We start from the raw sequence: 13,258 nt of genomic DNA on the forward strand, positions 1-13,258 counted from the left end.
CCCCCTCAACTTCCAATTCCTTGCCACCACATAAAGAGCAGCTATAAATATTTTTGTGCATGTGGGTCCCTTTCCCCTTTCCATGATTTCTTTGGGAAAAAGACCCAAAAGTGGTATTGCTGGGTCAAAGGGTATGCACAGCTTTATCGCCCTTTGGGCATAAGCTCATAAACTTTTGAAAAAAATATTTTGATAACTGTATTTCAGTACAATGTGTTTCCTTTGAGATCCTGTTTATTTTATGTGCATAGAAACATTATTCTGAGAACAGATCCATAAAGGCTCATTAGACTGCCAGATGGGTCCATGACACAAAAAGGTTAAGAAATCCTGCCTGGGGATGGCATCTTAATTTTAAAGAAATTACATGTCTTGTAAGTAGTAGAGCAAGGACTAGAGTTCCAGCCTCTCTGAATTGTGCCTTATAAAATGCTTAGTGTAGGACCCTTCCTAAGTATTTTGGGATGGTCCTCTTCTTTTTCTGTTCCTTTGGCTGGGGGGAAGAGAGAAACATCCGAGTGGAGGGATTCTCTTGGCCTCTTCCCACTCTAGTGAAACTGGGATGTGGGCTTTCCTGGGAGTGTCTACAGCCCTTTATGGTGCGTTACTTCCTCCTGGTGATTCTTGTGTTTCACTTGACTTTAAGACAGTGGCAAAATGACACAGAATTATGCTCCAAGCAGAATAACTAATTGCTAGCTCTTTTCATCTCCTTTGTTGTACATGTCACTAAATGGCAAAGATCAATGCTGTTATATAGCCACAACAGTATTCCTAAAACAGACATATGTAGTTTGTGTGGTTGGGTTTGGATATAAGTGGATGACCATAAGGGACTGTAGATTATAATTAATCTTTAATTGCTTCACTGGTAGAATGAAGTTTCTTGTTTACTTTTCTAGCAATATTTGGTGAATTAGCTTGCAGGCCTATGAAACTCTTTGATCCAGACCTTTTATCTTAGTCTTGGGTGCTAAGCTTTCTTAATTATTGATTTTTTTTTACATAAATGAATAAATGGGTCAAATCTGCTTTTTCAGAATAATCTGTAGTGGCATGATATTTTTGGGTCAGAGGCAAGAGCACTGGACTTTGAGTCACAGGAGCTGGGTTCAAATCTGGTTGTGTCACTTGTGGGCAAGTCACTTCCTCTTTGTGGGTTTCAATTTCCTCATCTCTAAAATGAGAGAACTGGACTAGATGACTTTTAAGATCGATTTAAGCTTTTATTTGTTATGATTCTATGATTAATTGATTTTCTCTTCATCCACTTCCCCCCTTCTGGATTTTATTCTTTTTTTGGGGGGGGGGAATCTGGCAAGTTAGCAGAATTAGCTTTGAACTTCTGTGCCTTCGTTGAGTCATAGTTTCAGCTCCATCTTATTTGCACATCTTGCCCTTTACTGTCTCATCCTAACATGTGGCTACATAGTGAGGTCCTTGTTAAAAAGACCTAACTTCTATCAGTCTCTGTACTCCGTCCAATCCTAGTCATTGCCTCTGGGATAGTCATGCCGTTTTAAGAGCCTTCCATTACTGCTGATGTTTAATAATCAACAAGACATATTTCTCTCTTCTTCTTTTCCATTCTCAGCTTCGAAGTGAGAAAGAGACAAGAAATAAACTCATTGAAGCAGACCTGAATGGCAAGTTGCAGAGTGGACTCTTTAAAAAGTAAGGCATTTGACAGTAAGAACAGGGGAGGGAGGAATGGGATTTTATCTGGCTCTGTGAGACACTTAGAGCAGCAACTCCTTCCTAGACACTAAAAATGCATGTTTTTAAGTGATGTGAGATTACAGGGGCCTCAGCATAACTTATGCTCCTTACTCTTTTACTTTATGGCACATAGCCCTACATAGGCCTGAGAAATAAAACAAGCTTTACTTCTTTTCTCTGACCCCTCTGGAAGGTTTTTGTGGGAATTTCATTTATTACTATTATCATTGTCGTCATCACCATCACAATCCTCATCACTAAAAATAATAACAATTCATGTGTATTAATGTATTACGGTTTGCAAAGTGTTTTCCTTATAGTAATGCTCTAAGGAGAAACTCAGTGATTGACTGCAGACAGCTGACCTTGGGTCATATAAAGCTGTTTGAAATGATGGGGACTAACATTTATTAGTGAAGGAATCACTGAGAATGAATGAGATATTTGGGGCTTTGAAATTAGTTGGGCATATTATGATTTTCCTGCTTATCCAAGTGATCTTAGCCCATCTACACGGATGATGGTGACATTTATCATCAAGATGCTGGTATCGTCCTAGAGCTATTCAAGCTAAATATGCTTGAATAAGGGAGTTAGATAAGACAGATTTGAAGCAGAGTCGCAGAGGAAGGAAATCAAAGAGGAAAGGGTTTTGAAGACAGTACCCTTGTTAATCTTAAATGCAATTAAACCTCAGAAATGGCTTGTCTTGTGTAAGGGGCTAAAATTCTAGCTAGTCTGTCTAAAATATCTAATGAGTAGTCGCCAATAAATTATAAGATTTAGCAAGAGTTAGATTTTTAAACATTTATTAAGGAGAATAAGAATTTGGTAAAGAGAGAGAGAAAGGCCTAGATTCATCTCTTAAAGGGAGAGAGCATTCCTAGCTCCACTCTCAACCAGAGTCCTGACGAAAGAGAGGGAGAGTGCCAGCCTCGCCCCCTCTTCCTCCCACAAGCAAACGTCACTTCCTGACGCCAAAAAGCCACATGTCTTGCCCTCAGATGCCTTCTCCTCATGAGAGAGCGTCCTGCAGTAAGTCTCCAGCAGGTGGCGTCATTCCAATCGTTACACTTGTTAATACTATGTATTATTATTTTGGATTTAGCAAAGAGAAGATTCTGTATGATGAGGAAACACCCAAGTCCCAAGAAGCAGAGGAAGAAATTAAGGAATCTAGCAGCTCTAGCTCAGAAGAGGAAGAAGAAGGCGAAGAGGAGGCTTCTGAGTCAGACACTGAGAAGGAGGCAGGTAATACAGGGATGTTTGTGAAAATGACTTTCCCGGGCTGGGCGGCTAAGGGAGCCTTTCCCAGTTGAAAGCTCCCAGGCCGCTGAGTACTCCAAAAGCCGCTTTGAAGTCTTGGTCATAGTGATGTTGACTGTCGCGGAAGCTGGCTGTAGAGCTCTGGGCTCTGGCAGAGTGTATTTAGTCATTGCTAGGTGGTGGTATAACAAGATGCTCTGTGAGCTCTTAGACGAGGAAGCCAAATGTCCTGACCCTGAGTTGGTGGATGGTATGAAGATCAAATTCTGAAGGCTCAGGATTGAAGATGGGAGGCAGAGGAAGGGAGAGCTGGTAAGTATGCTTTGGGACAAATACTTTTTGCTTCTCCCTGGGGAATACATTTGCATTTAGTTCTCTAATCTATAAAATCCCTTAAAGCACAGCTTGAAATCTTACTTCAGCTTGTTAATTTCCCTCAGTTCTGCGTTGGTGATAAGATGTGAAAGGCAAGGGCCACATCAGGGAAGGAAAGGAGAGTGTCTTTTTCATCTTATTTTGTAGCTTTTTGATTTGGACATGTAGACATCAAATATACCTTCTTGAGCAGTTTGGCCAAGACCTCTTTAATGGTAATTGAGATGATAGTATATTCAGCCTAATCATTCATAAAATGACCAGTAGATTAATCTAAAATAATTTATGTGAAGCTTTGCTGTGCAGTCAGTCATACATTTGGAGAGACCCACTCACACATACTTTTATTTCATTCTTCCTACTCTTGAACACTTCCTGAGGGTATAGGATCTTTTTGGGTTGTTCTGTTTTGTTTTATTTGCAGGGCAATGAGGGTTAAGTGGCTTGCCCAGGGTCACACAGCTAGTAAGTGTCAAGTGTCTGAGCCCGGATTTGAACTTAGGTCCTCCTGAATCCAGGGCCAGCGCTTTAACATGACAGTGGGTCATGTTAGATGATCCATAAAGCAAAATAAGCTTTTATATTTGATCCCACAAAGTGAAACCATTAACCTGGTACACTCAGCATTCACCATCAGGCTATATTTCCCTGTGAGGGCACATATTGGAGTCCTATAGAATAATTCCAATGTATGTGCAGTATTTCTGGCCAGAATGATTGAACTGGATGAGGAAAGGTCACATAGGTAGCTTGTGATGGAGCCCATTTTCTAAACTCTGACATGGCCAGGCTGCCCGTATTAAAGACGTGGAAGTCTGAACATTGTTGTTCCTGTGGTGGGGATCATGTCCTGGGCACTGCTACTTTAGGACACTGTCTTCTCTCCTCCTGCTCCATTCTCTGTGCCCCATTCAATTTCAGTGAAGGAAATGGAAAAGTTGAAGGCTTAGAGAGGAGATAAATGCTAGTTGAATTTATAATGCAGCAGATTTCCTTTTGTTCACTCCTATGGCAACTACAATTGGTTGGGAAATGCGAGTTCAGTGCTGACCCAAGTGACTCTAAACTTAACATGAACACATTAATATTTATTCAGTATCTATGGGGCACTATCTATCTAGAGCAGCCATCTGCTAGCTTACATGTTAAGGCATAGTTAGAGTTCTAGAATTAGCAGAATGGAAGGGATCCCTCCTAACTGGTTTTCATGGCTTTAGTCTCTTCCCTTCCTCCAATCTACCCTGTACGATTCTGGTGGATTAATCTTCCTGCTGCATCACTGCTTTGATTACATCTCTCCTCTGCTTAAAAATGGTCATTGTTTCCCCCCCTCTCTGCCAAATAAAGTTCAGCCTCCCTAGCCCAGTAATCAAGGCCCTCTATAATCTGTCCACAGCAACCGTGACAACTTTATCTTCTATCACTCTCCTGTTTGTATCCTACTATGCTCCAGACAAAGAAACTATCCCTTGATCATGTTTTGTACATTCCTAACTCTGCTTTTCCTTATGCTACTCCTTAAGGTTGGAATACCTTAACCCTTTGGTCCCCCAGTCAGAGCTTTTCAAATGTCCATTTTTAAGGCCCCTTTTTCTGTGAAGCTTCCCCTGATAAACAACAGCTGGATGTGAACTTTTACTCTCCTAAACTCCTTATAGCTCTTTGTTAGTACCATTCTTATGGTACTTATCAATAACTCTATGTTGTAATCACCTTTGTATAGTACATAGTTAATCTTCCTTACTACATTTATGGGTTGTCATGTAAAGTAATCCAGAAAACAGAAGGAAGTTGCAGATAAAAAAGAAGGCTAGGCCACAGGCTGTTCATGGAGAAGCAAATAAAGGCGCTTTTGTGAATTCAAAGGGATGTAACATTTCAGCGCATATATATCATATCACAATGCTTATGATAATCATTTGCAGAAAAATCACCATTAAAATAATTGTAGTTTATGTATGATCATTCATTGCAGAGGATGAGGAGGTAGACAAATTTTACAAAGAAGTTGATAAGCCTTTCCAATTAAAAAGTTTTTGCCTCTCAACTTAAAACACCAAGTAGAATGGATATTTCCATAAATATAGTTGAACAGAAAAAGATGACTGTACTTAAAACTGTCATCTTTATTACATACAGTTTACTTTTCTTTCAAAATTTTATAAATTCAACATGTAACTTTCAAAGCTATCTCACAAGTCTGATTCTTCTTTGTCTTGTTTTCCAAATTAAAAAAAAATGTGTTAATGACCCTCTTTTATCTTTGTTTTTTTCCCCTACCCTGTCTCTTTCTCCCCTCCACATTGAAAGAAAAAAAAAAGGGGAAAACAAAACCAAGTCAATAAGAATTTATTAATACGCGTGATTAGACAAAACAAGTTTCTACATTGGCCATATCTAAGAATGTTTCTCTTATTCTGAATCTTGGATCCATCAATTCTCTGTCAGGAGGTGAATGCATATTTTATCCTCAGTTCTTTGGAACTGAGGTTGGTCTTCACATCAGTCAGAATTCTTAAGGCCTTCAGAGTTACTTTTCTTTCTTTCTTTCTTTCTTTCTTTCTTTCTTTCTTTCTTTCTTTCTTTCTTTCTTTCTTTCTTTCTTTCTTTCTTTCTTTCTTTCTTCTTTCTTTCTTTCTTCCTTCCTTCCTTCCTTCCTTCCTTCCTTCCTTCCTTCCTTCCTTCCTTCCTTCCTTCCTTCCTTCCTTCCTTCCTTCCTTCCTTCCTTCCTTCCTTCCTTCCTTCCTTTCTCCAAATTAGAATTTTATTTTCCAAATTGCATGTAAAAGCAAATTTTGCCATAAATTTTTTTTAAACTTTGTGTTCCAACTTCTCTTCCTCCCTCCCTTCCCACCTCCCATCCCAAGAACTCAAGCAATTCAATATAAATTATACATTGTTAGTCATGGAAAACAAATCTACATTAGCTAGGTTATGAGAGAAAACAGATAAAAACAAAACTTCAGATTAAGGAATTGTCAAAAAAAACGTGTTTCAATCTGTTTTCAGATACCATCAGTTCTTCCTCTGTAGATGGATTGCAATTTTCATATGTTCTTCAGAGTTTTATTGCATCATTGCCTTGCTGAAAATAACCACATGCTTCCCAGCAGATCATCTTACACTAATGCTATTATTTTGTATACAGTACATTTCTCTCTGCTTCAGTCCATGTGGGTCTTTCCAGGTTTTTCTGATAGCATCCTGTTCATTGTAACTTTTATATAGTACCTTAAACTTGACAAAGAATTTTCTTCACAATAGCCCAGCAGAGTAGGTACCATATGTTTTTCTGTTGTAGTCAAATCATCATAACTATTTCCCCCCATCCTATTCCCTTCCAATGATATTTACTCTATTTTCTATCTTATTTTGCCTTATTCCTCCTCAAAAGTGTTTTGCTACTGGCTGCCCCCTCCCCCACTCTACCCTCCCTTCATTCACCCTTCCCTCCTTATCCTCTTCCCCTCCTACTTTCCTGTAGGGCTAAATAGATGACTCCTCCCAGTTGGGTGTGTATATTATTCCCTCCTTGAGCCCATGCTGATGAGGTTAAGGTCTTTGAGCTAATTCTGTTTTCTAAATGTTTCTTCCTCCCTCCCTCCTCAACTCTCCCTATGAAATCAAGCAATTCAATATATGTCATACATGTGCTGTTATGCAGAACATCTTTACCTTCCTCAAAAGTGTTTTGCTTTTTACTGCTCCCTCCCCCAAACTTCCTTTCCCTCCTTCCCCTCTTCCCTCCCACCCCCATCTCCTTCCCCTCTCACTTTTCCTCAGGGCAAAAATATATTACTATACCCACTTGAGTATGTATGTTATTCCCTCTTTGAGCCAATTCTGATGATAGTAAGGTTCACTCACTCCCCCACTCCTTCCCTCTCTTCCCCTCCCCTCCATAAGCTTTTTTCTTGTTTCCGGCATGTGAGCTACCTCTCCCCAGTCCACCTCTCCCCTCCCCCCTCCCCCAGTCTATTCCTCCTACCCCTCAACCCTATTTTAAAGATGTCATCATGGGTTAGCTAGGTGGCACAGTGGACAAAACACCAGACCTGGGCCCAGGAGGCCCAGAGCCCAAATCCGGCCCCAGACATAAGACAACCCACCCTGTTTTCTCCACAAAGAATAAGGATACACAAAAAATAAATGCTTTACAAATACCATCCTTTCATATTCAGTTCAGACCTGTGTCCTCTGTGTATTCCTTACTGAAAAAGTTCTTATGAGATGGAAGTATTATTTTCTCATGTATGAATGTAAACAGTTTAACCTTTTAATGTCCCTTGTGATTTCTTTTTCCTGTTTACCTTTTTATGATTCTCTAGGGTCTTGTATTTGAAAGTCAAATTTTCTATTCAGTTCGGGTCTTTTCATCGCAAATGCCTGAAAGTCCTCTTTTTCATTGAAGTCCCATTTTTTCCTCTGAAAGATTATACTCACTTTTGCTGGGTTCGCAATTTTTGGCTGTAGTCCCAGTTCCTTTGCCCTCTGGCATATCATATTCCATGCCCTCTGGTCCTTTAATGTAGATGCTGCTAGATCTTGCTTTATCCTTATTGGAGCTCCACAGTATTTGAATTTCTTCTTTCTAGCTGCTTGCAATATTTTCTTCTTGACCTGGGAGTTCTGGAATTTGGCTATAATATTCCTAGAGGTTTTCCTTTTGGCATCTCTTTTCAGGAGGTGATCAATGGATTCTTTCAATTTATATTTTAGCTTCTGTTTCTAGAGTATTAGGGCAATTTTCCCTGACAATCTCTTGGAGGATGGTGTCTAAGCTTTTACTCTGGTCATGGTTTTCAGGTAGTCCAATGATTTTCAAATTATCTCTCCTGGATTTTTTTTCCAGGTCAGCTGTTTTTCCAAGGAGATATTTCACATTACCCTCTTTTTTCATTGAATTGGATTTGCTTTACTGTGTCTTAGTTTCTCATAAAGTCACTAGCTTCCATTTGCTCAATCCTAATTCTTAGGCAGTTATTTTCATCAGAGAGCTTTTTTATCTCCTTTTCCATTTGACTTTTCAAACTGTTGACTTTTTTCTCATGACTCTCCTGCATTGCTCTCATTTCTCTTTCCATTCTTTCCTCCCTCTCTCTACATCTTCCTTCTATCTCTCCTACTTTCTCCTCAAAGTCCCTTTTGAGAGCTTCCATGGCTTGAGACCAGTTCATATTTTTCTTGGAAGCTTTGGATGTAGGGGCCCTGAGGTTGTTATCTTCTTCTGAGGGTGCACCTTGATCTTCCTTGTCACTGAAAAAACTTTCTATAGTTCTGAACTTTCTTTGCTTTCTCATCTTGCTGTCTTTTATTCGACTTTTAACTCCCCATTGGGGGGCCCTGCTTCTAAACTACACTACTGTTCCAAGCTTCAGAGGGTCCTAGGTGTTTTGGTTTGAGGGAGGGCAGGTTTTTCTCTCTCCTGGCTTGTTCTCTGGTCCAAAGATAACCTCCAGCTAACTTGATAGTTAACCAGCCAGCAGAGCACTGTGGTGGTTCTTAGCTTTGATGAGCCTGCACCCCTTCCCTACCGGGGCCTTCCGCCGCTCAGGATTTCTTCCTGGTTCCCCACTGGGGTGGGACAGCCGAATTCCTCCCTAGGTCCCACTGACACCCCTGCATTTCCCCCCACCCCGCCCCTGGCCAGCCATTCAGCCCTCTCACCCGACCGACCGCAAGCTCAGTTCCAGAAGATGCTGGTGCTGCAGGTGATTCAGAGGCTCATGGTGTGGCATGCCTGGGGTCTCAGGGTTGGACTTTACTCACAACTCAGCACAGCCCCCTTTAATCTGTCTATGGCTAGAAAATAATCTCAGCCCATATTTTTGTGGTATTTTCTGCTCCAGGGGTTCTTTTATTTCTGTTTTTTGGGTAATTGTATCAGGAACTCTATGTGTTTAATGCCTTTCCTCCACCCCCATTACTTTTCTTTATAAATTTGTTCTTATATAAATTGATTTCTTGGTTCTGCTCACTTCATTCTTCATCGATACTTAAAAAAAAAACAACAAGCTCTTTTCACCATTCATGGTGGTAAGAGCCTCTACTTTTGAACTCTGGTTGTTACTATCCTGAACATGCTATTGGAAGAAGTGGGAATGAAAGGCACTGAATAAAAGCCATTGGCTAGACCAAGCATACCCAGAGGAGATCTATCCAAGAGGTGACAACTTTGATATTGAGGGATTCATACTCAAGGAAAATGAATGGAGGATAAAACCAAAGACATTAGAAAGGAAGAAATCTGACCAAAATATTCCCCACTAAGAGCTATCAGTAAGTGCCTATCCATATGCCTGTTTTACCAGCTATACAAATCTTTTTTTGGGGGGGAGGGGGGCAGGGCAGTGAGGGTTAAGTGACTTGTCCAGGGTCACATAGCTAGTAAACATCAAATGTCTGAGGTCAGATTTGAACTTAGGTCCTCCTGAATCCAGGGCTGGTGCTTTATCCTCTTCGCCATCTAGCTGCCCCCAGTTATACAAATTTTTATGAGAATAATCCAAACATACATTGAAAGCATCTCTGATAAGGCTATTATTATAGCCCACTTTGCATCTGCTGCTCTGCCTGGTTTCAACTCCCTACAACAAGATGTCCCTCCCAGGATAAGTTCATCACTTCTAAATTCACCACCATGCTGCTAGTTCAAGCCTTGATTGGCTCCTTCACTCTCAGCCTCCTCTCCTCTCTGATTGGACAGCCGGAGGGCAGAAAACCAAACTCCTTCCAGTGCTTTCCCTTATAAAAGTAGAGAGATTGGACTCTCATATCCAGAGACTCCACTTTGCATCTGCTGAGCTTCCTGGTTTCAACTCCATGGAATAAGATCTCCCTGCCCTGGGTACCTCTTGGTGTCTCCCCTTCCTGCCTTTCCTGCCTCCTCCTCTACATTGTAAGCTTTTTGAGGGTAAGGACTATCTTTTTATTAATTTTATTCCCAGTGCTTAACACAGTGCCTGGCATTTAATAAATCTGTATTGAATTGGGGTTGTTATTAGAAAAGAATAAGCAGATTTCCACAGACAGTAGTCCACAGTGGACCACATCTTTATAATTGCACAATTTGTTGAAAGGTATAAAGGATATAAAATCCTAATGTGCTTATTTCTTACTAATTTTTTAAAAAGCATTTGATTCAGGAGAGCAAAATGCTGCCTTCAAGGCTCTCCTCCAACCAGGTGTCTCAAGGTATATGTAAAGATCCCACAGGTTTTTGATATATAAAAGATGTAACCAACAGAGAAAACGTTTTTTGGTGACTTTCTGGTTATTTATACCAGATGAAACATAAACCAGTTTAAAAAAGAGTATTTATACTCATAGGGAAGGTACAGCACAGAGTTCAAGTTGGAGAAGAATCCCTTGGATTTGTGAGGTCCTTCCAATTCCTTGTTTGTGGATGACATTGTGTCCATTGATTCAAGCCCTGCAGCATTGCAGAACCTCCAAAATCAAGTTTATAATCACTCGAGAGATTTGACATAACTATCCACGCAAGAAAAGTCAAACTGAAAAAAATAGTTATTATTTTAATCAAGATTTTTTAAAAAGCAAACAAAGCTAAAACCTCTAGCATTTATATCTTTAGGGTTTGCAAGTGCTTTGCACATCTTATCTCATTTGATCCTCACAGTAGTCTTGGGATGTAGGCATTATTGTTATTCCCTTTCTTCAGATCAGTGAACAGAGGCAGAGAGAAGGTAAGAGACTTGCCCTGGGGCTAGGGAGTTTTTGAAGCAGGCTTTGAACTCAGGTCTTCTTGATTCCAAGTTGTCTAAATTATGATGTGCTATCGGATGAACAATCTATTGAGTTTCTGTCTTATTTTGTATAAATGGACCAGATACTACAAATAAACTTTGGGAAATCGGCAAGTTTTTTCAGTGACCCTAAGCTTTTCTTTGGAACAATAACCCATCCCCCCTTCCCCCCCGGTGGTGATCTATGGATTCTTTTGATTGGCACTTTGTTTTCTGTGTTCAGAGGTTCTTGGCAGGCTGTTGTTAATATTATTTCTTTTATTATGGCATGTAGGGGTTTTTTTACCTTTGGTCTTCTGGGACACCTCTTAGAATCCTCAAGTTGTTTCCACACATTCTTTTTTTGAGAGCTATATATTTTGCTTGCATAGAGATCATGTCTTCTCTTTTGCTTCTCTTCTTCTGGATAGTCCTTCACTTCTACAGTCATATATCACCAACTGCCTTTTGGACATCTCCAGTTGAATGTCTTATATGAGGCCTATGGGCCCATAGGCCTCAAACGTATGTCTGAAACGGATCTCATTATCTTTCTCACCAAACCCTTCCCTTCTTCTAAACTTCATTTTTCCTATCAAGGATATCACCACTTTCACAGTGACCCAGGCTCACAATCTCTATATCATTTTCAGCTTTCCTCAGGTCTTTATCCAGATCCAATTAATTGCCAAACCTTATTTCTACATCTCTATTGTGTAACTTTCTCTCTATTCACACAGTGACCACCCTACGTCAAGCCGTCATTGCCTCATGCCTAGATTATTTCTGTTACCTTCTCTTTGACATCCCCACTCCAAATGATCCTTCACTCAGCTTCCAAAAATGATTTTCCTAAAGCATCTGTCCCTCTCTGTCTCTGTCTCTCTGTGTCTATGTGTCTCCCTTCCCTCTCCCCGCTTCCCTCTTTCACACACACACACACACACACACACACACACACACACACATTTACTAAGCTACAGTGGTTGCCTCCTGGATCAAATGTAAAACCCTCTTTTTGGCGTGTAAAGCCCTGTACAAGCTGGCCCCTTCCCAGCTCCCCAATCTTCTTATACTTGACTCCCCTCTGTCCATCTACAGTCTAGCTGCACCTGTCTACTTGCTGTTCCCCTCACATGACACACTATCTCTGAACCCTGTCCTTTCCCCATGCACAGTTTGTTACATGTAGGGATTCTTTGGGGCAATCAACGGAATTATATCATGAGTCCTTAACCTGGGGTTAACAGATCCTCTAAGGGATCCTTGGATAGGTATTCAAGGAGGCCACATTTTTTCCCTAACCTGCCTTCAGTACCTTGAATGCTGTCCTTTTTCATCTCTACCTCCTGCCTTCATCTACCCTTCTGCAGGAGGCCTCTCCTGTTCTCCCCCACTGCTAATGCCATCTCTCTGGGACTGAACTTTTTCTACATTGGATATGTCCTTGATGTCCATAGAGATTTACATGTTGTCTTCTCTAGTAGAATTTGCTTTTCTGTGAATCCCTAGCACTTAGCACAGTGCCTGGCCCATAGGGAGCACTTACCAAGGGCTTGTTGACTAACTGACTATTGATGATATTGGGTGGCTACAGCACTGTTTGATGGACACATTGATGGGATAGGTGCAGCACCCTTGCGTTTCTGGAGTGAGGAGGCTTCAATATATTCAGTGATAGCTTCTGGAGGAGATTGCAGAATTGTAGCATTTAGCATTGGAAGGGGCCTCAGCTTTCATTTGATCCAGGAGGTCTTCACCTTTTTTCTGTCATAGACCGCTTTGGCCACCTAGGATACCCTCTTCAGGAGCTTCTTTAAATGCATTAGATCAACTACATAGGAAGAAAAGAAATCAGTTTGATTGAAGTATAGTTTTCACAATATTTTTCTCATCCAAGTTCATGGATCCCCTGAAATATATCCATGTATCCCTTAGGACAGGGCTTCTTAAACTTTTTCCATTCACAACCCCTTTTCACCCAAGAAATTTTGATGTGACTCTGGGCATATAGGTGTATAAAATAGGTACACGTAATCTTTTACTGTTGCCAAATTTTTCATGAACCCCATATTAGGTTATGCAACCCCCAGTTTAAGAAGCTTTGCCTTAGGGGAGTATTTCAACCCCAGGTTAAGGACCCCTCATCTAAT

The 13,258-nt window shown here is 40.6% G+C and overlaps 1 protein-coding gene across 7 annotated transcripts in view; it reads left to right on the plus strand.

Annotated features, from left to right (window-relative positions):
- Positions 1–13,258, plus strand: part of PPP1R12B (protein phosphatase 1 regulatory subunit 12B) — a 255,554-nt gene that overhangs the window by 83,844 nt on the left and 158,452 nt on the right. For all 7 annotated transcript variants that reach the window (XM_043964552.1, XM_043964554.1, XM_043964553.1 and 4 more), the window contains exons 7-8: positions 1,595–1,674; positions 2,828–2,970. In XM_043964552.1, coding sequence (XP_043820487.1) covers positions 1,595–1,674; positions 2,828–2,970 — 223 coding nt within the window. The remainder of the gene's footprint in view (positions 1–1,594; positions 1,675–2,827; positions 2,971–13,258) is intronic.

Source organism: Dromiciops gliroides, chromosome 4 (genome assembly GCF_019393635.1).
Source record: "Dromiciops gliroides isolate mDroGli1 chromosome 4, mDroGli1.pri, whole genome shotgun sequence".
Taxonomy (NCBI): Eukaryota; Metazoa; Chordata; class Mammalia; order Microbiotheria; family Microbiotheriidae; genus Dromiciops; species Dromiciops gliroides.